Source organism: Lissotriton vulgaris, chromosome 6 (genome assembly GCF_964263255.1).
Source record: "Lissotriton vulgaris chromosome 6, aLisVul1.2, whole genome shotgun sequence".
NCBI classification, from domain to species: Eukaryota; Metazoa; Chordata; class Amphibia; order Caudata; family Salamandridae; genus Lissotriton; species Lissotriton vulgaris.
In genome coordinates, this window is record NC_141694.1 from 372,246,523 (window position 1) to 372,272,064 (window position 25,542).

Consider the following 25,542-nt stretch of genomic DNA (forward strand, 5'->3'; position numbering starts at 1 on the left):
CAATCATAAAAGGCAAAACAGCAGGTGGAAAAATGAGCAGCAAGGGCAGAACAGCACAAGAGGACACAACAGTGGGCAGAAAAAACAGCAAAAAGGCAAAACAGAGGGCAAAAAAAACCTAACTAAATAGTGAGGATGCCACTGAATTTCCGCATAAACCTATGGGAACCTTAATTATACACGTTGAAAGAACTTCATAAAAGGCTGTTGGAAAAATCAAAGAACTTGAAGAAGCCCTAGAGAACTCCCAAGAAGAGGAAGAAATAAACAATGCTTTAATTAACATGGAGAAAAACTGGAGTAATATGAACAGGAGTTAGAACAAAAGAAAGCAAAGAAGTTCAATCATCAGAAAAGAGATTATGCCGTGGATAGGATTTACACCTTTGTAAAGAGATGCAATCATCTTTACTCCAGACAAACTGCAGACACCAAAATGATGAGGTCAATATCAGCTGCTTCCAGTGTAGAAAGCTCCGAAGTTAATTCGGGGGACGAAGAGCTCAAAGGCGTGCACCCCTGACTGGATTTTTCAGGCACGATGAGACAGTATCAAATGAACACCAGAGAAGAAGAGGGAGAATGAACAAACACAAGAAATCCCCCCAAATGAATATCAATAGAGAACAAAACGAGGATGAGGAGCACTAAACAAAAAAGAATAATAAGAGGATTTGGAAGAAGAGAACAATCTTATCATTCACACCTCCCCCAAATGCCTGAATGAAAATCATATAAAAATGTTGAACAAAGGATTGACCTTCTGCCCCACATTGAGATTTCACCTGGCCAATGCCAGAATTTTTCTCTAAAAATATACCTGGAAAATGAAATTAAAGAAATATTATGCACAAAAGGAACAACAACAAAACAAAATAATAATAAAACGCATGCTTTCTGAGATAACAGGTAAAGAACTTACTCCATTACAAGCATTAGAGAGTATGGAAATAGAGGCATCAGGGATACATACTGTCATTGAAAACATTGACAACATGTCAGAAATAGCTCTAAATGAGCCTCTGGAAATTCCAACAGATGTTGCTCCGGAGAGTGGAGTAAAACTAAAATCAAACTTTCTCCACAGCCTCCTTCAGGAAATAAAATTGATTTATTTCATGAAGTTATGGTGGAATAACTGACAAAAATTGCATCCACAGGAAAGAAAAAGAAAATGAACCCCCATAAAAACATAACTGGCAAAAAATGTGAAGCTTTGATCGATTTACAACAAGATGAAAATATAAATATAGAATCTAGTGATAAAGAAGTAAATATCGTAATCCTAACTCGGGAAAAATATATGGCATAGGCCATAAGACAATGAACAACAAACACCATCATTGGAAACTTTCTGAACATCCAAGGTAATGGAGTTTACTGAAGGGAAATCAGGGAACGTGTCATACTATGGAGTACAACATATCATTAAAAAAAACAAGTGGAGGAAACAGAGAACTGGAATTTTGATGAGAAGAATAAAAATGATACTATTGATGGGCACAGAAATTCCTCATGGACTGAACACTGATGCAGATTTGCACATTCATTTAGAAGTATATGTATATATGAAGGAAAAAGGTTTTTCAATACCCCTCTTTTCTCATATCATGGGCAATGTAAAAGGACTCAGAGGAATTTTAGGTGATTGACTAAGAACAATTTTCTCAAAAGTTTGCACACCTGAACACATGGAAGACACAGTGACTAAGAATAGAGAAGATATATAATATGAGGGAGCATTTTTGGGCTATTCCTGTACTCACTCTAATTTTTACAAAGCTTTTATGATAGGAGGGTGGGGAATGTAGAAATGTATGACTTGAAATAGTTAAATCTCCCATTTTGTTTCTTTTCTCTAATTTATCTCTTCTCTCCATGGTCTACTTTGATATTGAGGTTAATAATTATATTTATGGGAAAATTGCCTAAAGTATAATTTTATAGGCAAATCTCCGGAGAGGATTTTGGTTCTACTTAGAAGAACCATCTGTTTAAAATGAAAATATCTAACCATAGGATCTTTTCCACATAGGTATGAAGTTGGGATCTTTTCTGCACAATTTCAAAATGTATTTTTGCACATAAGAATACTGATGAAGATAAGCACTAGGGACTGCTTTGGAGAAAGACCATTATCTGTACAGAACAATGAAATTCTCGAAACATCAAGTCGTACTTATTTAGTAAAAGGATGTTAGACACAGTTCGGCATATTACTCTCTGCCCAGAAGAGGAGAAGACATTGTTTTGATGGGAAAATAATTAATAGTTAAGTACTGTGTACTAATTTGCACTGAAGATAAAGAATGCTACAAAGAATAAAATCTCCTCACAATAGTATGTGGGTCTAGAAACCTAATAGAAAAAGATCTGCTGGCACTTTCTTGCACAAGATCTTCTGCACAAGCTTTTTTGCACAGATTGTAATATATTTTTATATCTGTATATATTTTTATATATTTATATACTCATGTATTTATATAATCTAATATTTATATAAATAGTTTAAACCAGTCCCATAGTAAATTGAATTCTTAGAATTGTCTCTTGAGAGAGATATATATGCAATGTAGTACAGAATAGTGAAGATGCTTGCAATCAAATAGATTTTTTTGAAATGTCCTTTCCAGTTCTTATATTAGGCTTATTGTTACCTTTCTGTGTCTCTGCATTTCTTTCCTTTTTAGTAATAAGATGCATACTTTACCATAAATGTAGAGGAAACTTTGAAAAAAACATAAAAAAATGAATAGATGAAAAGAAAGAAAGGAAAAAGTAAAGATTTGAATATAAACTGTGACTTAATAGAAAATTCAACGAATTTTGCATTGGACTATTTGAGATCCACAATGGTGAAATATACATATATCTTTTTCGCTTACTATCAGAAACATTGTGACATAACGGAAAAGAATGCAGCAGTTTAGTCACAGTTTTTTAAATGATGGTGGAGATAAGGGACTTGTACCTTTAAAAGTACAATCTGCACTTGGAAAACTCTATGAACCTGTTGAAGGCTTTGGCTCAAACACATTGGTCAAATGTCTGCACCTGATGGTGAAACTTACTAAAAAAAAGAAGGATTCTACAAAACCTGGCTGTGCTGCTGTTCTTGATGCATCAATGGTGAAGAGCAAAAAGGAGTGGCTGCAAAGGAGCTGATTTTGATCTATACATACCTATATACATATATACATGTATCCCATTCCTTACTAATAAGGTACAAATTAGGATACTAATTGTGAGTTTTATTTTATTTTATTTTATTTTATTTAGTGTTTTATATAGCGCGAACATGACCCAGTGTAGGGTGTCAGAGCGCTTTACAGTAGAGTTTCATCAGTCGTTTAAGTTTCATACTTCAGTTTAGCATATAGACATATATACATTCAATAATACATTTGTCAGGCACAGTTAAATTACATGAGCATCTTTGATCATGATCCAGTGTTGAGTGACATGACTTTTTTTTTAAAATAATGATTCATCCGTCATAATGTTTTACATTTCGGTATATCATAAAGACATATATACATTCAGTAATAACTTTGGGCAGTTTAGGATAGTAGGTCTCCCACATAGTTCTTATGGAAGAAATTTGCCCATATAGAATGATTTTACTTCCTTTTTGAATGTTGCAATGGATGTAATTCTTCTGATGTTTGGTGGGAGTGCATTCCAACTTCTCGGTGCTGCTCCTGAGAAAGCTCAGTCATACGTCTTTTTCTTGCAAAATCGAGCCGGTTTCAAAAGAAAGTTTGATTTGCTCCTGGAATGTCTGTTACCACCTGATGGCGTAAGTTTCTGGGCCAGGTAACCTGGAGTTTTGTGGTGAATTGCATTGTGCGTGATACATGCCAGTTTGAATTGAATTCTTGCTTCTAATGGCAGCCAGTTTAGCATTTTCAGGTGAGGAGAGATGTGGTGGAATTTTTTTGAACCCGCTATCAGTCTTGTGGCTGCATTAAGACAAGCTTTCAATGGGGCCGTTGCAATCTTGGGGAGACCAGCTAGGGTAGTGCACCCATATTTGATTCTTGATATGACCAGCGCTTGTACTGCTGTTTTAAGATCTGTTTTGCTCAGGAAAGTTTTAAGTTTTCGCAAGTAGCTCAAGTGGAACCTGGTGTGTTTTGCCATTGTATTAATATGTGCTAACATATTCAGGTTTTTATCTAGGGTAATTCCCAGTGATTTGGTGGAATCTACATTATTAGGAGTACAGTTTAGAGCCATGATAAGTTTGGTCCATTCTGTTAAGTTTAGATTGCTTTTATGTGGTGTTATCAGTAAGAATTCGGTTTTCTGTGGATTTAGTTTCAGGTGATTCTTGGTTAGCCATTGGAGGGTTCTTGATAGTGCTTGGTTCATTGTCTTAATTTCTTCTGTGGATGCCACCTTGATGTACAGCTGGGTGTCGTCCGCGTACATGTGGAAAGCTATGTTTACTTTTTGTAGTATTTCTGTTAGTGGTTCCACGTAAAGATTAAATAACGCCGGTGAAAGCGTTGATCCCTCTGGAACTCCTATTGTATTGTTTGTTGGGCCAGAGAGGGTTTGGTTGACCATGAATTTTTGTGATCTGTTCTCAAGAAAGGAGCTGAACCAGTTAAGGATTGCAGTGTCTGTGCTGTGGTTAGGACGGAAACCCGATTGGCAAACATTAAGTAGGTTGAATTCAGAAATGTGTCGGCTCAGTTATTGTTGTACACATTTTTCCAGGACTTTGGCCAACATGGGGATGTTAGTTACAGGTCTGAAGTTGTTTGGCACAGAGGGGTTCTCTGAGGGTTTTTTCAGTAAAGGGATGACTTGTCCTGTTTTAAGGCATGCTGGGATTAGACCTTGCGATAGTGAGGCATTTATGATCTTTGTCCACAATGGGATTAGAAGATGGTTTAGAGAGGGCCAGCATTTTGCAGGTAAAGGATCATTATAGTGGTTGTTGGGTTAAGTGGACAACATTATCTTTGAAATGTCTAGTTCATTGACCACTTTAAAATCTGACCATCTGGCATTGTTTTTCGGTTTCTTTCCTTCTTGTTGAGTCAATTCTTCGTCCTTTGAATCAGACGTATTTTCTGAGTCTTCGGCTGCTTTTTTTAACTCCTTTTCCAACGAGTTAGCTTTATCTGTAAAGAAGGTCGAGAAATCCTCACTATTTAGGCTATTATAGTTGATGGCCGGTGCTACTTTAGCAGATTTGTTGGATTGTTCTTTAAGGAGATCAAAGAGTTTCTTGGGTCTATTAACTGCACTGTCCAGCTCTTTCTTAAAAAAGTCTTCTTTTGATTTAATAATGCTTTTGTTGTAAGTCTTCCTCGATTGTCTTAGAAGGGTTAAGTGGGGTGAGGAAGGATGTTGTCGCCACTTGCGTTCTTTTAGTCTCATTGATCTTCTTTCTTCATTAAGGGCATCGTTGAACCATGGATTTTTGATTTTGTCGGTGACCCTTTCAGTTTTAGAGGTGCTATGTCCTCGAGAATATTAGACATTGTCTTGTTATAGTGCAGGGTGAGGTCATTGACGTCAACCATGTTAGTGGGTACTTGTAAATCTAATGAACAGCGTGCTGCTATCATTTCCATATTGGTTCCTCGTGTGCCTCTCATCCATTTTTTTGTTTTAGTGTCTTGTGAGGACGCTTTGGTTTTCTTGAAGGGAATTTCGAAAGTAATAATATGGTGATCAGACCAGTCGCATGGTGTGATTACAATGTTCTCTATCGTTTTCTCTCTAGCTAGAATCCAATCTAAGGTGGATCCTTTAGAGTGGGTGGGGAGACTACATCCTTGGACTAGCGATTGTTCTACCAAGAATTTTTTAAGGATGTTAGTTTGACTATCTGTCTGATCTTCCCAATGGATATTAAAGTCTCCTAGGAAGATATCATTCGATTGTAGGTTGGAGTTGGTGGTAATGATATCTATTAGGTCTACTATGAATTTGGTCTTTGTGCCTGGGGGGTGGTAAAGAGTGTGAAATTTATAATTTTGGTTGTCATCGGATCTGAGTGACATGCCCATATATTCACAAGATTCTAACAGTTCAGCATGAATTTTGGTGATGGAGATGTTTGAGTGTACTGCTTCATTGCAATAGGCTTCTTGTATGCTTTAAAGTATATCATTTTCATTCACAAAATAAAAACACTTTCCTATATGACATTTTTTATATAGTGTATGCTAACAATAGTTAGCCAGTTCTCCAACTTCTAAGAGTAGAGACAAAGCTTCTGATCTTGACAAACAAATAAGTGCATGATATCTCCCTCATGCTCTTATTTCACTGACTCCATCTCATTTTAATCTTCAGCTAGCACATTGTGCTCATGTTTACCTCCGCAGGTATTAAAAGCATCTAGTGCTCCATCAGGCTTCTTCACACTTGGCAGGTTCCGCTGCATGAGCTGGAATACCCTGCAGACTCGTGACAGGCACATCCCTTCCCTACAAATACTTAAAACAGCTTTTTAATCTCATCTCTTCAACATTGGAATCCATCAAATTTGACAAGCATTCCTATAAATATTAGGCCCTACTCAAATAGGCAAGTTTGTAAGTGTACATCTCTTTGTGTGTAGGCCAGCACCGACACCTTTGTAGATGTAGATTTACACCTAGATGTAGATTTAGGATTCTGAAATGAGGAATTGGAAACTACTATAACCGAACTTAAAAGAGTAAAATTGCTAATAATAATTTTCTGCATCTTTGTGGAGGTCACCGCCATCAGTGTAGAGATCTTCACACAAAATACATAGGACCAGTGAAGATATTCAGCCATAGAAGTTGTAAATTGATACTTGTATATCGCACTACTCACCCGCAAGGGTCTCAAGGCACTTGTAGGAATACCGCTGTGGAACCCATCCTGGCTTCTCCTGTGAGGCATCCACTCCTGGGCACCCCCAAGGTGGAGGCCAGGCATCCTTAGCGTTGTGAGGGCCGTTGTGGAGATTAAGCAAGCTATTGCTCAGAGTTTCAGAGTGGGACTCCATGATTGGAATAGGCACCGAGGCGAGAATTATCAGGTCCGTGGAATTTTGAGCCCAAGACCCGCCGAGGCAGGGAATTGAACCCTGGTCCCGGGTTAGACCTCTGCATCAGGGTCTGCTACTCTAATCATTGAGCCACACTTCTCTAGAAGAGTAGTTTAGGTGCTGTGAATAAGCCTCAATGTTTTAAATGTAAATACATATGTATGAAAGCATATGTTTGCTTGCTAATGTCTGATATCACAATTGCTTCATAGAGCACCATAATATGTATGTATTCATCACACCTGCAATTTTTATCCTGTATAAGAGGATGACACATTATTTCATTTTATTTGTCCAAAACCCTCGCATTGTGATAAACAAATAAATCAATGAGGTATAGAGATTATGACAAACAATTGTAAAATTCTCAGATTCACAAAAATATTCTGCAGTAAAAAGCTAGCTACATTAAAGTACACTTTTGTCTGTTTTATGATTATATTGCACACCAGGGTGCTCTTTAGGATGACGAGCAGACTTTGTCCGCCTGAAATCCTGTCGGAATTTGGGACCGCCCGCCATGAGGGCAGGGGGTCCCGTGGGGGGTATTAGGATGTGCCCGCCACAGTGGCGGGCACATCCTGCATTTTTAGCATTGTTGCGGGCAGTGCTCTCTGCACCACCCGCCACAATGCTAAAAATGCATTGATGCATTTGCATAAACAAAGCGGCAGGCACCGCACGGTGCCTGCCGCTTTGTTTATGCTAATGAACGGGTGTGCTTCCTCACCTCTGTTTCACTCTCGGGGCGTTCAGGGGGCCCCCAGAGTGAAGACTGCATGCCTTTGCGTTGCGGCATCGCCACTGCAGAAAGGCTCCTACAGACGCCCATCATAATATGGGAGGCGGTGTCTGATAGACACCGCCACCATATTATTCCTTTCCGCCCCGGCCACAAGGCGATCCGGGCGGAAAAGCGGCGGACGGTGTTTTCGTCCGCCGAGGTCCCCCCGCCATACTAATATGGTGGGGGGAAAACGAGTGTGGTTGTCGGGTGGATTGCCCCCGCAATCCGCCCGACATCATAATGGGCCCCCAGGTTTACATATGATGATGTTTGCTGATTAAAAATTTATTTTTGCCTACATTTCTTTTTCACTAATTAATTTCTAGCTCCACTTCCCTGAAAGCTATTTTGTCTCAAAATATCCCCATATCAAGAGTTGCAATATATAACTAAAGCCATATAAACAGGTGCATGTGAAATATATTATCACTAACAAAATTGTGTGATCATGGTAAACTACAATACTACCATTCAGTCAACTTGACAAAACTATATCTGCAGGTGAAATCATGTCCCCCCCCCCCCAAAAAAAAATTCGTTGGAGCTTTTTCACACTCATATTTTTCTGAGCTGAAACCAAGCAAATCCTACTGTTAGGAGGACTGTTGTTCTTTTTTTATTTTGTAGGTTCATTTTCTTGTAAAATGTATAAAAGGCATTCACTGCCTTTAGTTGACCATTTTTGAGAATTGATTTGTTCATTTTATTTATACTCTTTCATGTGGATTAAACACAACAATTGCTAATGGAATTGCTTCCAGGATGTTCTTACCTAAAGGGAGCTTCAGAAATGATGGAGCTTCTCGAAGATACTGAACAGTAAGTGTAACTTCATCACCTGCATTGCGCATTAAATGCACCTGCCAATGTAAAAGACCACACAAACTTTACATTGAAATGCATTCAAATATAATTTACAAAAATATATATTTGTCAATACCCAAAACAATGGTGTTATTTAAGGTTAGGTGCAGCATTAAAATACAAGCAGCATTAAAAAATAACAGTCCACACTAATCAAAATAAATGGAACAACATTAACATTGTCTCTAAAAAAATCATGAGACACAAGTATTGTTACTAGAATATCGTGATGCAGAATATTGCAGGTATGCAAAATGTAATGTCTTTTTTAAATGTTGTTGTAAAGAATGTTGATTGTGTTAGTTATCAGTAGACTATTTTAGATGATCTTATTTCAGATATACTTTTAGCTTATTGCAACTTATTTCAAACATTGACAGAGGTTATGTTTGTAGGGGACAGAATAGTATGCTTACTGCCAAGATAATGGCCCACCCACCCGATTTATATGTGGGTGGACAACAGCTTTGGCTATTATGGTGACTACTCTGTCAGTGCCATCGCCAAACCTCTCCCACGAACCAATGGAGTAAGGGCCATCGGAACAATGGCTAGATGTTAGCCCACCAAATTAGCATGAGCAGACATATAGCCATTTTGTAAGCTTTCCGTCACCACCAGGTAAATCCTAGCATTGAGGAACAGTAAAAAAGGAATAATGCTCCCCTCACCATAGGAGATGACTCTCAATGTGAAGGGGGTCATTTTCCTTTTCTTTTCAAAAAAACAATTATGTTTCTGGATTTTCTTTTGAAAATCAAAAAGTCAACCATTTGGTGCAAAGCTCTGTAATGTTAATGGAGCCCTGCACCAGACAGCGAAGAGCTCTGACAGGATCCTCCATTAAGGCAGTCCCTTTCCGTGCATTATGATATTCCACCAGCCTGGCGGTCATTTATAAACTCTGCGGGTGATCCCTTCACCAGGGGGGCAGAGCAATCTACTTCATTAATAGAACAGAGTGCCGTCCATTAAAATATAAACTTTCTTTAGTCTGAAAAATGGAAGTCAAAATCCTTCAGCTGGGCAAGACAGCACGGTTTATCTGAGGAGGGATCCACATCATCAGATAAGCATTGAGGTCCTAGTGAAGCCATGGGTGTTGGCAGAAACATATCCAAGCAGGAACATTTGAATTTTATGCACAAGGAAGTCCTCTCACCAGCTGGATACTTTTGGCAACTTCACCTAGTCAAGATTTCTACCTTCGGCCTTAGGATTAGATTTATATCTTGGGCTTGTCATGCTCTGTTACAATGGTGACAGAGTAATGCAAAGATAATTGTGCCTCGTCTTATTTATATGCAGAAGATAGACAGTGGAGAGTGTATGCCCAGTGGAGAAAGAGTCATTAGAGATGGCACCCACCTGATTTAGATAGGCTGAAAGAGGAGCGAGTTTGTCCTGCCTGTCACTGCCAGGAAAATCCTGGCAATACTGGGCAGTGAAAACTGCTAAATGCTTCGCTCGCAATGAGCGAGGACTCCCATGGCAAGGGGAGCATTTTTATTTTAATTAAAAAAAAAGAAAATCCTGCTTTGGGATTTTCTTTTTGAAAATTAAAAATAAAAAAACATTTGTGCAAGGCTCTGTCATGTTGATGGAGCCTTGCACCAAACTGTAAAAGGTATTGACAGGAACTATCATGACACCAGGACCCCACTCCTAAAGTACTGCTACTCAAATACCGACAGTCTTCACTTTATAATTGAACCTCCCTGCGAGATTTTCCCTCATTCGCGCTCGACAACATCAAGTTTGTGAGCGCAAGAATGGAAAATCAACCTCCTGGTGAGATTTCTCAATGCGGGCGGTAAAATTTCTCAGTGCGAGTGGTCGTGTATCGTCGCAACCGCTCGCGTTGAAAAAACGTCCGTTTGCGTTGAGAAAGCTGCCACTCGAATAAAAATCTACTCGAGCAGATGAAAGGAAGCAGTGCCCGCTTGCGCTGTGCATTGTGCAATTTCCAATGATTGCACAGTGCGGACAAGCACCTGTCACTGAAAATCACCATGAACTGCATTTATATAATGCACTCCGCTGCTCGCTGAGGTCTGCGAAGCGGTTCTATGATTAAACCACTACTTCCTTAACAACAAATTCCTAAACCACGAATTCCTAAACCACGAATGCTGAACTATGAACAAAGCTAAACCACTACCTTCCTAACAAAGACTTCCAGGACCACAAAAAATATACAATTAGCTCATTACCTAATAATACCACTCAGTGCTTTAAAAAACGCATATTTGAAACATCCAGAAAAAGAAAGAATACATTAGTTTTTCTTTTGTTTTCAATACTAGACAAACTACAAAATTACAGTAATACACACTTAGAAACAATATAATAACAGAAAACAAGAGATACAATTGCTGGAGTTATAGAGGCCGATTCCAGCCAGCAAAAAGTGGTGCGAAATTGTTGACATGAGCATGAGGACTATCACAGGCCCACGGCAAACCAGTAGGATCCGGCTAAGAGGGCACTGGTGACCCAATTACGGATCACTCTGGATAGAAATCACAGCCCTGGTGGAGGAAAGTAACACAAAACAGTTCAGTAAGTTTGCAGTAGTCCTCCAGCCAACAATGAAAAAACACTCTTTGGGTAGATAGGCAAATGCATGTAGTGTGCACAAGTTGCTTTTTATTATTAAAAATGTACTCACTCAATGAAAACTTACGATTGAAAAGTCTAATCCATTGGAAAGAAAATGATTGGCCTCTGGGGATGGTTCGTAAAAGAAACAAAAACGCTTAAAAACAAATGCAGAGTTCTAAACTTAAAGGGTAGTAAAACGATGAATATGGTTGTAGAGACATTGTGAGATTAGGGAGACTACATTTGGTATTTTCTTCTAAAACGCTTCCGCGATAGATTCAATCTCAAATTCTTTCAGGGGGATAGAAAGAAGTGTTATTTACCATCTCACACGTCTTTCCTTGGAGATTCCAGTGCTGAGATCCGCCCCTGGCACTCAATGGCGGTGTTGCGGGGGGCTTGGCGGCTGTCACTGTACATCCAGATATGAATGTACTGTGGGGAGAGGGGCCCTGTGTGTAGGCTGTGGGAGACCTCCCCTTATTCCAGGTCCCACTAGCACAGCTGGAATGCCAGGCATGCGGCGCACATGTCCGGGACAGGAAGCTTTAAGATAACAGGCAAACAAAAAGAAATCAAAAGCAGCCACAAGTTCCCCAAACTAGACGCGTCTGCAATCCATCTGAAAAGTAGCTAAAACAAAGAACCCACAGCAAAGAAATCCAAGCTGGAATCCGGGTGCACATTCCCTTCAAGCAACAAGATAATAAGATAACAAGATAGGTGCCAGAAACAAGACACCAGAACTTTGAAGAAAAAAACAGGATATAGGGGTGGGAGAGGAGACTCCATGAGCCAATACTGAGATGGTACCTGGTAAGTTTATTTCATTGTTCATGTAGTCGGTGTTCATGTAAGCTGTGGTTTAATCGAGTCGTTGTTCAGGTAAGGTCATTGTTAAAATTAATTGTTTAGTACCGTCGTTGTTAAAGATTCGTGATAAAGGCTGTTCCCCTGCAAAGCGCAGGAGGGATTTGTTTGCACTTCGCAGAGTTCCACAGAGCGTAACTCCGCAAACTCCGCACAGACTTACCAAACACCTCTTGTTTTTTCGATATTACTCATCTTCAAGAAATGTTTTGGGGAGCCAGCCAATAGCTGATTGGTACCTCAAACTTGACTGCAGTCACAGAAACAGGTCCCCTCAGGACCGATTCACCTTAATGAAATAAGGAAGGTGACCAGATACCGCAATTGCGTGGAAATTCTGCTGGATCCTCTAGACGGAGGTCCATCCTAAAGCATCCATCACAGAGACGTATTGCAAACTATGGAGAATTGTAAAATGATAACCTAAATGAACAGCTTTGGATAGATATCTGAACTATTACCTATTTTATATGTCCTAGCTGAGTAGTAGCATGGTAGCATGTGGAGGAGATGCCGTGGTAGTCTCCTTTTTTCAATAGTCAATACATTAGGAAAAGTGAATATTTATTGTCAAGGTTGACACCTCCATCTTGTTTTTTAGTCTAAAAGGTTTTCTTAGTGCCACCAGTTTCTCAACACTATTGGTATCTGAAATAAGTGAGAGGTGTGGGTCTCTTGGACTGCTGGGTGTATAACAGATAGTTTACTTTTTCTGCTAGGCGTGACACCGGCGGTATGGTTGGACCTCTGGGTATAACACAGATGGTACGCTTTTCCCACTGGGCGTGACAAAGCCGTCATGCTTGGACTGCTCGGCATGAAACAAATGGTACCCTTAGCTCCTGGGTGTGATGCACAGTGAGATTCAGACATTTTATGGAAAAGATTTGGGCCTGAGAGATTATGTGTACCTTATGTTTGGCCAAAAGGGTCCTGTTGTTCTCGAGTTATTCCCTTTTTTGCTGTAAACTATAGTTATTATCTTTGTCCAGGAGCCAATATTGACAAGCTATTGCTCACTTAGTGCTGTGTACCGTACAGAGATTTCCCTGGTCATAGTATTTTTTTTATTGTTGAGATTAATATAAGGTATATCTGTGATGTTGTGGTGCTGTTAATTACTGTAAATTGTGCTTTTGTTGATGACCCAATATTTGATAGGAAGATGCTGCTATTTCATAGAAACTATATTTGATGCCAAAAATCAATGTTGCTCTGATACTGTTTTTATTGATAAATTGCACTTTTTCCATGTTGCAACCCTTCATATGCATTGTTATTTGTGTTTGTGAAATGTTCATGTTGAAATGCTGATCGATCTGTAGATAGTGCTGAGCTTGTAGTTGCATAATTAGAAGCAGTAACCCCCACTGTATATTTTCCCCATGATTGGATCACAACCAAAGTTTGGCAAAGAATAGTACATAGACACAGAGTTAGATAAATTTCCCTTGCCAAAGGAGGAACACTGTTTGCACTTACATAATTGAAAACATGAGAACACACATACAAACCAACTACACAGGCAAAAGGAAGAAGGATTATTAGAACTATGGGCCATCTTCGAGGAAGCCTGGATCGACAGTCCTGCACTACAGATAGCAAACAAGGCATCAACACCTCCCCCCATATGCAGGACTGTAGGTGATCTTGCTGTCTATCCCCTCATTAGGAAACTCCAATCCGCCAGTTGAAGAAGACGGCGGGCACCTACTGAACTACGATTCCAGCACAACTCTAGTCCGGTACGAAGGTTCTCATTAGTTCAACCCCCCTGTCCATCATGCCCAACCACATGGAATCCCAGTGTTGTGGAGAACACGTACTCCCACTGGTTTAGGTTAATACAAACAAGTGGCATGGAGTTTTGCATTGGTTCTAGAAAGTGATTCAGATAGCGGGAAGAAGGAAGGGGGCCCCAGTCCTCCGGGATGCAATGGCAAGGGCGGAGCTAAAAGGTTTGTTCAGGTAGCCAAGGAAACAACAGAGAACAAATGTGAGGGCAAAGCCCAACTGCATAGAGCAAAGTATAATACAGAGTAAAGAGGCAACCTTGATGAGATGGGGAAGAAAGACACAAGCTAAGGAGAGAGACAGAATGAGCTTGAACCCAGGAAGCAAAACAATAAAACAGAGCAGCATGCCCCCCATATGAGATAAGTGGGGTAGTCATAGATTTCTGACCGAGGAAGAGTCAGAGGTAGACTTAGATGAAAAGCTTCTTGCTGGGATCCAATGCTCACTTAATTATCAACATAGGAGAGGGGCTGACTGGGAAATAAGAGAACAAGATAGCCTGGTACTCTCCTAACCAAGACATAGGAAAAACAGATGGCAACTTTGAGAGTGCATGAGGGGAGCAGCGATAAGAATGTATGCTGCTCTACCGAAACACACAAATATATAGACTGACCCCCAAGAGAGATAGTGGCCGGAGATGACAGCGAAACCTTTGCACAGCCACCTGCTAGTATACTGGACTAAGGGAAAAGATGGGTATTATAGGCCTTGGCCGAAGGAGGGATCCTTCAAAACAGAGGACATGGCCATAGCAGAAGACTGCATCCGACATGTAGCAGGAGATCCTAAGTGGAACTTCCCCTACATGCAGGAATGCCTAAAAAGATTAGAATGCCATGCTAGGTAGAACCCAGTAGAGTTACCCGATGTAAAAATGTACCAACTTCTACAGAAGCGCATGTCAGGGACCATCTATGTGAAAGATAAGGAAGGGCTAAGGACAAAGTTACAGCATTGCTGGATGGAGCAAGGAAATGGATCTCATATTTTAACACTGCAGAAGTAAACCTAGCAATAGGCGATATCAAAAGTCTGCTAAGTTGTCTTTTTGGACAGCAGACTAACAGTGCTCGGGTGAGCTTGCATCCCAGCAATTCGAGAAACCTTCTCCCTGTGCCAAAGGAATCTTACCAGGACTGGCCAGCTTCCAAGCAAGCATTCCATGGCAGGAAGGAGTTCCCAAGTTCCCTCTACAGTCTTGCATGTTCCTTCCTTTATCTTGACGAAGCTCACAAAAGCCTTTCAAGGTACATTAAACAATCTCTCACAAAAACAATCCTTGAACGTGATTAACTCAAACAACTTTCAAGCGTGGCTGTGCACGCAGATAAAGCTCAAGCCAGACAGAGTCAGAATTCAGTATGACATGAGGCCATGTAAAAGCGAATAGTACGAACTTAATAATACTACCAATGTACAACACAATGCACATGTGTGCATCACTGCTTATAGCATCACACACTTCATCTCTCTTATAGCAAGTAATAGTTTATTGTGTGATTATTTAAAATCATTACAAAATTGCATAAAATATGTTTCACGATAAAACCATGGTGTCACACAAAAAAAAACATCATTGGTACATAATAAAATCTTTGAATACAAGGTGGTTTGACCAAGGTTAAAACATGTTTTTTTGTATTCCACTAATAAATCATAATAAAAAGTCATTATCACAAACCGCACTTGACTCATAATTGGGGATTTGCTGCTAGCGCCGATAGATGAAAATCTTCTAATTTAAACCAACCAACCGGTTAAAAATGACTTTAAGGGGCCTGGTGCTTTATAACCTGTAATGTTCGGTCGGTCTATAAACATGTTATATATATATTTCTTTCCTCTTTCAACCATTGTTCATATTCGCTTAATCTGCTTGTCGGAGTAGTTTCCTAATTCCATCTCTCAATGTTCAACACAGAGAATATTTGTGCACCACTGCTCACAACGCTGATCTAAAAGTACATTCCATACCTCACTCTCCCTTATGCTTTCAAATGCACATCCAACACACTCTGATCTTGGCAGGGCTGTCCTACTACATGACAGCTCCCACTGAAAGACTACAAGATTACAAGAAAGAAACCCCTAAGAGAAGCAATGCCTAAGCAGCATATTGTACATTCAGGCTAAGGTAAAATAACACACCCAAGTCAGTTAAAATAATGGTAGTCAAAGATCGTCACAGGGTGTCAGACCACACAAGTGCCTATAGCACTACAGAATGATAAAGAAAAACAGGTGCAAGTCAAGAGATACACTACCAAATTATTCCAACACAAATTGAAAAAGTCTGAGGGGCTGCATTGGCTTCCAGCATGCAAAGGGCACCATCTTAAAGAGAGATCCAATGCAAAACCCCAGAAGTGTTTCAACCTAGCTATAGCAGCAAACGCCAGTGAGGTTGACAGCAACCAGACCCTAGGGAATGTTACTATTGCTACAGGATGGGCCACTTGGTAGACAGGTGTTTGTTAAAAGCATGCCACAAATAGAGATCGATAGGCTGGGCCAGCCACCACAAACTACTTATCCACAAGATCAAGCACAGGGAAACCGTAATGCACCTTACATTCAGCTGCAAGGAGGTCTGGCAGATGCCTCACCACCACAACAGGGATCAGGTAGTTGGACAAACACATGGCACCAGCAACTGATGACAGGGAACTCAACCCAACAGGGACCAAAGCCACAGCCTTGGCAGGGAGGGATAACCGTCTGGTAGGGACTGAGACCAAATGTGCAATAGGATGAAATCCCAGGGTAAAATGTCAGCCATTTACCCCATTCAAAAAAATAGCTGTACCACAGCCAAAAGTAGGACCAATGAGACAATGTTGGGAATACAAACCTTTACTTGCATCTGGGGATTCAGAGATGCTGTATGTGATCTGTCAATTGGGTATCTTCACAATAGTTCACCATTAAGGGCACCTGCTGGAGCAAAGGCCCCACTCTGTTGCTGATCCTGCAGTGCTGTTGTGTAGTTCCTCGGAACCCTCAGAAACTTTGTGTTTTGGATGACCAAAACTGAGGGTTTGGTGTGCAGAGAGACTCTGGACACCCCCACAGGAATTCAGGAGTCAGCCATTAGACCAGCTAGCTCTACAGTGCAACTTCCACCCCCTGTATTCTACAGTGGTTTGGGTAGTTTCTGGCAAACACTGAACATGACAACCCTGATTCCTCAGGTATCGTGGCAAACAGTACAGTATCTTTCGGTCAGTCACTCATGACTATTTTTCTCAGAATACACATAAAATGATGATTGGAACAGCTTCAATAGGTATTTATTGATCAAGCATTAGTCTAGTATGAAACATATTTCCTGCAACAATCAAAAGACAAAGCAAACAAATGTGATCGCTAGCACCAATATCGTAAATAGCAGATACGTTTCTACTAAGTATGGGTGAAATTTGCTAATTCGCGGTACGCAAATTCGTGCAAAAGCGAATTTGCAGTACGCAAAATCCACGCATTTGTGCGAATTTTCGGTACGCAAAAACCACGCATTTGTGAAAATTTGCGGATTTTTTAATTTTTGCGTGTTCACTTTTTTTTTCAGCGCGGCTACTGCGAAGTTACCCATGCGGTCGTACATGGGCGTGGCCATCTTGTTTTCAGTGTTCGCGTTACGTATTTCCGTTTCCAGGCGCTAGTTGCATGCTCGTGTTGTGCATTTCCTACGTGCGGGGCGCAATTGTGTGTTCGCGTCCGTTTTTGCGTGCTCGCGGGGGAAATATCGCGGAAACTTACCCACGTGGTCGCAATGGGCGCAGCCATCTTGTTTTTCATTCATTGCTATGTTTCGGGGCATGATTTTTCAATCCTCCTTTAATCTTTGTACTTCTTTGTTTGTTTGAACTTTTTTAAAATCTTTTTTACTCATTATCTATCTCTTTATTTTTGTACACCTATATTTTGTGTTTTTTTCTACTTTTGGTTACTTTAAAACTACTTTTTTAAACTCTCTTTTCTTTTACTTACTTTCCCTATTCTTTCCTATTTTATTTTCCTTTCACTATCCAGGACCATGGCAAAGGGAGCCTGCAAAAACCTTAAGGGGTAGGGTCCCGCACTCCCTTGCGTGCACTTAAGGGGGAGGCAGTAACTGCCCGGGAGATCTTCAGCGTGGTGGAGGTGGCCGCACTGGTTTTCTTTGTCCAGCACCACCTCCCCAAGACCGTCGCGGCAAGCCCGGTACCAGTTACGGGCTCCGGGAGCGTCGCCAGCTATGGGGGAAGGTGTGCCGGACCATGTATCGGGAGTCTGGGGTCAGGCGCACCTACGACCAGGCAACGCACTGGTGGTCCAACATCCTGGACCGGGAACACGACCTGCTCGACCTGCTTGGCATGAAGATCCCTGGACTTGGTGAGTACTAGTAGCTATTTAATCTCTACTTTGTTTTCTCCTGCTCTGTGCTATGATATTGCAAATATTTGTTTTTTCCGAAGAGCAAGCATGCTGTAGATTACATTGCAGGTAAATTATGTTTCAAAAGCTTCTGTGATTGCAGGTGCTCGGCTGCTCACTGGCGGTGCTACTATGCTTACTTGTTTTCAATTTTGTGCTCATTTGGCCTGGGTGATTATGTATGAGTGTACTTTACAGAACTGCGTAATGCTAGACACTAGAGACTCAAGTCCAGTCCTTCCTTTGTACTCCTGCCACTAAGAAGAGATAGTGGGGGTGGATTGATAGTTTGAGTATATTATGACTGGCTATTTAGTAGGAAACATTTTAGTGGTCTGCAATCATGACGGACTGTGTCTGTCACTTCGCAAGCTGCGGAGTGCTGCCTGCCAGTCCTAGTAGAACCTTTTTGTAGTTGGTTTAGTGAGTTACATAACTTTCCAAGTAGACGGTCCGCGAATCCAGCAATACCAATATCCTAGTAGACCACATCAGATAGGTCAATAAATGTATTGCAATTGTTGTCTATTTTCCCGAAATATTTTAATTGTTTTTTGAAATATTTGATTTGGTTGACAACAGTCATCCATGTTTGTGTCTTCTTTCACGTTGTACATCTGCTCCCCCCAGGGACAAGAGGACAGAGGAGGAGGAGGTAGCGGCGCCGGCGGAGCAGGAACTGGAAGGTCAGGATAGGTCCGCCGAGGGCTCCTCTGCTGGCCCTAGTAAGTTTTCTTGTTAATATTATTAATTATACTTCCCTATCTTTTACAGAACCTATTTATTCCAAACGTTCTTCATAATTCTATTTTTTCCTAAATCGTTTTTGATCTTCTTGTAGACTGTTTTTAAATTCTTATCCTGCCTCTACTATGACTCTCTGTGCTACTACTAGATTAATATTAGTCTGTCTGTGTAGCTAGCTAAGCTTGCACAGTTGGCAAAAGGTGTTAAACAAAACTCCTGTTCAGCAATAGCTCTAGGCACTGAGTGCAGTCCTCTGGGTTGTCCATGATGTCTATTGAAGTCTTCTAAGTGTTTATGCTTTGAAAAATTCCCAACAATAAAATGTCAATGGCCACCAAGAATAAGATACTAGTTTACTTTTTGATTGGATAGGAGGACATACTTCTACTGTTGCAGGGACTATTCTGCACATAGAGAACAATGGACAAGAAATAGGGCATTGGTGATAATAGGCGCAGTTAGACTTTCCACGTACCTCAGTCATAACAGAAGTTGAACACCCAATCTCCTTACTGACTAGCTAGTGTGTCAGAGTTATTATTTAGCTCCCGAATGCAGCGATCATCACCAATGATTATACAAAGCAGAACATAAGACTATCAGAGTCCCGACCTCTCAGAGTCACAGACTCATGCTTGCAAATTGCAAACCCTTTCGCTCACTTACTCATGACCAGAAACCACATAGTCTATTTAAGTTTTAAAGCTTTATTAAAAGTAAAACAACTAGCTCTGTGTGTACTCTGTATAAAATTGTGCATTAAAAACATTGATTAAAATAAACTTCATAGAAGATAAACGGTGAAGTCATAAAAACTCTACAGTGGCTGATTTACACAGTAATTGTGGGAGACCCCTCACCTGCTTGGAACTACGGGCCAGATGTAGGTAAATGTCATTTACCGATTCTTAAATACCAAATTTTACCGATTCGGTATTCAAGAATCGGTAAATGAGATGTAGTGAAAAAATCGGTATTTATTACCGATTCGGTAAAAATCAGTATCAGACTTTCGGAATTTAACGAATCGGTATTTACCGAATCGGTAATTACCAATTCGGTAATTCCCATTCATCCCTATGGGCCAAAAGGCCCATAGGAATGCATTAGAAATACCGAATCGGTAAATACCGAATCAGTAAATTCTGAATCGGAAAGCAAGCAAAAGTGAAAGTAATGAAAACAGCCAATCAGGTGCTACCACCCTCCCCCTCCCTACCTGGAAGTGGCTACCCAGGCAGCTGCAACTCATTAGAAGGTTCTGGAAAGGCAGTCAGAGCTGAGCAGAGCCACAGAGCAGCAGGGAGAGTTTTATTGGGAGTTTACAACAAGAAAAATGGCAAGCAGCAGTGAGAGCCGGAAGTCAGAGAGGAAAAGAAAAATTAAGTTCAGCAGCATGGAGCTGCAGATACGGGTGGAGGAAGTTGTGAGAGTCCACAAGCAACTATTTAGCAGGCACTCCCTCACTGTACCAGAGTCTGCAAAAAGGAAAATGTGGCTTGCAATTGGAGAAAAGGTCAATGCAGTGGGAGTCCCAAGCAGAAACATTGAGGACCAGCAGAAACGCTTTTATGACATCAGGAGCCTCACAAAAAAGAAGATGTCAGAAATACATAAGCAGGCTGGTGTCACCGGTGGAGGCAGGAACCCAGCGCCCCCCCTGACTGACCTGGAGGAGTTGGTGGCCTCAACCATCGAGCCAGACAGTGTTGTCGGACTTGGAGATGTGGACAGCTCAGCCAGAGCTTCAAGAAAAGGTAGGACGCATGTGCAGCATGACACCCCATACCAACCTGCTTCCCTTTAGCCTTTGTGTACAGGCCAACCCCAGTCCAGTACTGCTAGCACTATACAGGAGCAATGCATTATGGGAAATGTAGTCAGCTAATGTAGGACCATGTGTAAGTGGACAGACATCAGCAAGGCACTGAAAGTAATTCAGATAAATGAAAGTTAAATGTGCAAAGCATTTATTGTAGTGACTGTGACACAGCAGCACTCAGTTGACATACACTTATTTATACCTAGGGGCAACATCAGGCAGTCGAGCCACAGCAACAGAAGGGACCGCACCAGCGAGGGAGGAGAGTGAGGAGGCAGGGCCAAGCCATGTACAAGCCTCGCAGGAGAAAGAAGACACAACTGCCATCTCCAATGAAGATGAGACAGTACAGACCTCCGAGTTTCCGCACTCCCCACACCTTTCACAATCCCCTCCATTGGTTTTCTCACCAGACACCTCCCCATCACTGTCCCTGTCTGCACCTGCAACCTCACCAGCCAGAAGGAGAGTCGTGGCCCCACTGCCAGTAATGGAGGCAGCTGAGGGTGAAGCTCAAGCCACTCTACATGTGAGTCCTGCTGCACTGCAGTCCACCAATGAGTCAATCACCTCGCACAGACGTCAACGCAGACCCAGCAGTGCGGGTGGACCTGGAGATGGCACTGTGTTCCGTGGGCTGGAGGGGAGCATGGTGCGCATACAACGGATGCAGGGAAAATCCATACAGGCCTGCCACCGCCAATTTAGAGTCCTAAATGAACAAATAGGAGACATGGGGAAGGGCATCAGAGACATTGTAGAAACTAATAAGGAGGTAGCAAAAACAAATGCAGACATTGCAGCAGGAATGCAGCAAATGAGCAACTCTATCACCCAGCTCTGCTCAAAACTGGACAGCCTGGAGCACACAAGGCGCAGGGATGCCCCTGTTCACAATAGGGCCATGAATCGTCTGGCCACTGCCACATCCCAGCTATGCCGTAGAGGCATTAATATGCAGGAGAGCCTCACACAGAACACGGCAGAGGTCACCAGGGGGCATGGCCAGGATCACTAGTGCCCTTGAGGCTATGATTATATATCACACTGCACTAAATCCTGCCCTAAATGTGGCAGAGGCTGACGACAGCAGTAGCCACAGCAGCTTGGCAAGCACTGTAGTTGAGCCACGTAGGAGTAGCAGGCGCCCAGCTGAGGCTGCAGGCCATGCGGAAGGCAGCGACCAACATCCCAGTGGCTCAGGGAGGCGCGGGCGCAAGTGACATTGCTGGTGTGGGTGAGGAAACCCGGGACATACAGTCCCCACGTTTATTTAGTTTGTGTTGTTGCACTTCAGTGCATGAACGTTGTGGCAACATTAAATGAAGTTCTTCTCATTCACAACCTGTCTGTGTCTCATTACTCACTCAGAAATAGTTGTGTGTAATCTCCTCACGTCCGTATCTGCCATCACTTGGTGTTGACACTCCAGCAGGTTGTGTTTCAGGCACAGCAATGTCGTCGTCATGATCCTCGTAGTCTGACAACTCCACCTCAGTACCCTTCTTCACTGCAAGGTTGTGCAACATGGCACAGGCAGCAATAATCTTACAGCAGGTGATTGGGGTATACTGCCTTGCTCCTCCACTCTTGTGCAAGCATCTGAATCTATGCCAAAGGTCCATTAGACCACATTCCGTGTGCTTTTGTGGGCCCGGTTATACCTGCTTTAGCTGGTTGTTGAGGGGTTGAGGTAGGGGGTGAGTATAAATGAGCGGAGGGCTTATGCACTGTCTCCTAAAAGGAAAAGTGAATACAATACTCACATGCATACATGTACTTCTTACTGCAATAGGTATTATGGGGGTCAGACACTGTGTCTTACCTAGGAGGTATCCTTCACCAAATTCCCCTGCAGTCAGCCGTGCATAGATACCGCTTTTTTGAAAAATATAGGAGTCGTGGGTACTCCCTGGGAATTTAGCCACAATGTCAGTGATGGCGCACTTTGCATTGCAAATCACCTGCATATTGATGGTGTGGGTGGACTTCCTATATCTGTAGATATATTCTGTGGCAGCAGGAGGACAAATGGAAATGTGCGTGCCATCTATGCAGCCAATTATATTTGGAAATCGAGCCATCTGGTAAATGTCAGATTTTGTTTGGACCAGTTCAGCATGGGTAGCAGGAAAAGATATGTAATGGTCCATCCTCTGTAACATGGCGTCAAGGAATTTGTGGAAAAACCTTGAGAGGCTGCTCTGGGTCACCCCACCCACCGCAGCAACCATGCTCTGGTAGCTCTCAGACGCAAGCAGGTGGAGGCTGCACAGCACCTGCACATGGGGTGGAATAGCATGTGCCCTTGGGGGAGTGTGCTGCAACAGTGGTTGGAGGTCCCTGATGAGCTCCAAAATGGTGCCTGGGGCCAACCTGTACCTCTGCAGTATCTCTGCCTCTGTGAGTATGAACAAGGTAACCCTCTGCCTGTAGACCTGCTCCTGTCTCTGCCATTCCCTCTCTCCTTCCTCCTGTAGCCATAGCCGTCTTGCAATGACATAAAATGCCGCCATTGTGCTAACAGAATTGCATTTTGGGTCCATTTTTATAGGCTGCACCTGGTTACCACCTGATTTGAATCCATGGTAAATACCGACTCTTAAATACCAAATTTGAAGCAAATTCAGTATTTAAGAGCTTACCTACATCTCAATCTTCAATTTTACCACTTTTTAATTACCGATTCGGTATTTTACCGAATCAGTAAATTTACTGAATCGGTAAATGTTCTGAATCGGTAAATTTTCCAATTCGGTAAATTTACTGATTTAGCCGATTTTCGGTCACCTACATCCCGATTGCTCAATACCGGTCGGTAACGGCCGAAAATACCGATTTTCGGCAATTACCGACCAGTAAAGGGCTACCTACATCTGGCCCTAGTGGTGATGATGACGACTCCAACTAACATTCATATGACCTTGCTCTTGTTCATAGAAGGGAAGCTTCTGTCTGTTTTGAGAAAAATGGTGCGTGTTAAAAAGCAAGCATTCACCAATTGTGCCAAAAAGTGTAGCATCACATGTTATGGCTAAGCATAAATAAAAAACACCCTTCCCTGAAGAAAGGGAAATGTTTACTTTAGACTAGAGAGTCACAAATTATTAAATTTGTTTATGTAGTACTAGTAACATATTTTTTCATTCCTAGACAAAATAGGGAGTGGTGTATATGGCATCTAAAAATATTACATTTATTTTCTAGGCGTAACACCATCGGCACAGCCCACCACCAGCGGGGCCAGCGCAGAGGCGGTCACTCCAGGGGCGGATGCGGAGCCAGCAGGGACTGCTGTGGGGGATGCAACTGTAGTGGCGGGCATTGGTGAGCTATTATATTCCTTACTTATTGAGATTGCAGAGTAGGCTCGCTGCAGGGGTGTATATGTTGAATAGTACAAGTACACTTTACTGTTAAGAAGACTTACACATTTAGAACCAAGGGGCATTTCATCAAGGGGCTTTATCTCGCCTTTTTTGGCTTTAAAAGCCAAGAAAGCGGAGAAAAAATTATCTCCCTATTACCTAGCTGTCGCTAACACCAGTTAGCGACAGCTAGTAGGAGATAGCGACCATCTAGGGCCCCACTTTGCATGTCAGTGATATTTATCTCTAATGACATGCAAAGTGGGAGTGCCAAGATGTTAGCGACTGGAAACAGTCGCTAACATCGCTATATCCTATTACCAACCTATGGGAGATATTCGCGCTAAGCGCGAATATCTCCAAAAGCTAACACCTGCCCTGAGCAGTTCTTAGCCATGTTATCCAATGGGAGGTGGATAACATGGCTAAGAGCATTAGCTCGCTAATGCATGAATATCGCGGACTTTTCAGTGATATTCATGCATTGCGGCCGATTTTTATCGCATTTACGATAAACCTTGGTAATACCAATGTTTATCTGCGATAAAAATCGCCGCAGCTCAGCGATAATTTTTTCATGCTAACCAAGCAATAGCGATAATTATCGCTATTGCTTGGCAATATGCCCCTAAGTTTTTGTCAACCAGGTAGAAGACAGTCACCCTTGACTTCACATTAGCAATAGCATTAGCGGCGGGAGTTGACGAGTAACCAATGGCCTCCTCTAAATTTGACTTCAACTCAGCTGCGAAAGTTTTATCGAGAAGCCAAGTCAGATCAGAGATGAACTTGATGGATGGGATGAACGAAAAGGGAAAGAAGGGTGTAAGGAAGGACGAGCGAGTTAAAACTAATGACTGGCAAAGAATGATACGTGTTTTTGAATGCTACCCGAGGTGGCTGGGAATCTGATGCATGGCCAGTTGAAGGCCGAAGCAAGGATGAGTGGAAGGAGAAACAAAAGAGGACTGCCTGGGTGGGTGAAACAGAAACTGTATGTGTGCGCAATATATCCTTTGGTCCAAATTCAAATGCAAGTCAAGCACGGATGCATGGCTGGAGGTTTACAAAATAAAATAAAAAGGTTGTTTTTCGGTGAGAAAAAGTAGGGTTTGTCCAGTTGAGACATTAAGAAGAATGATTGACATTTACTTTGAATGAATGGATGCCTGGATGGTATCTGCCTCATAGATAGCATGGATGTACCATGTTACTC

General features: G+C 41.8%; 1 protein-coding gene across 1 annotated transcript in view; it reads right to left on the bottom strand.

Moving 5' to 3' along the window:
- SNTG2 (syntrophin gamma 2) overlaps nucleotides 1-25,542 on the bottom strand; it is a 1,272,125-nt gene that overhangs the window by 736,053 nt on the left and 510,530 nt on the right. Inside the window, exon 7 of the mRNA XM_086925639.1 lies at nucleotides 8,605-8,692. Within this exon, the coding sequence (XP_086781765.1) occupies nucleotides 8,605-8,692 (88 nt within the window). The remainder of the gene's footprint in view (nucleotides 1-8,604; nucleotides 8,693-25,542) is intronic.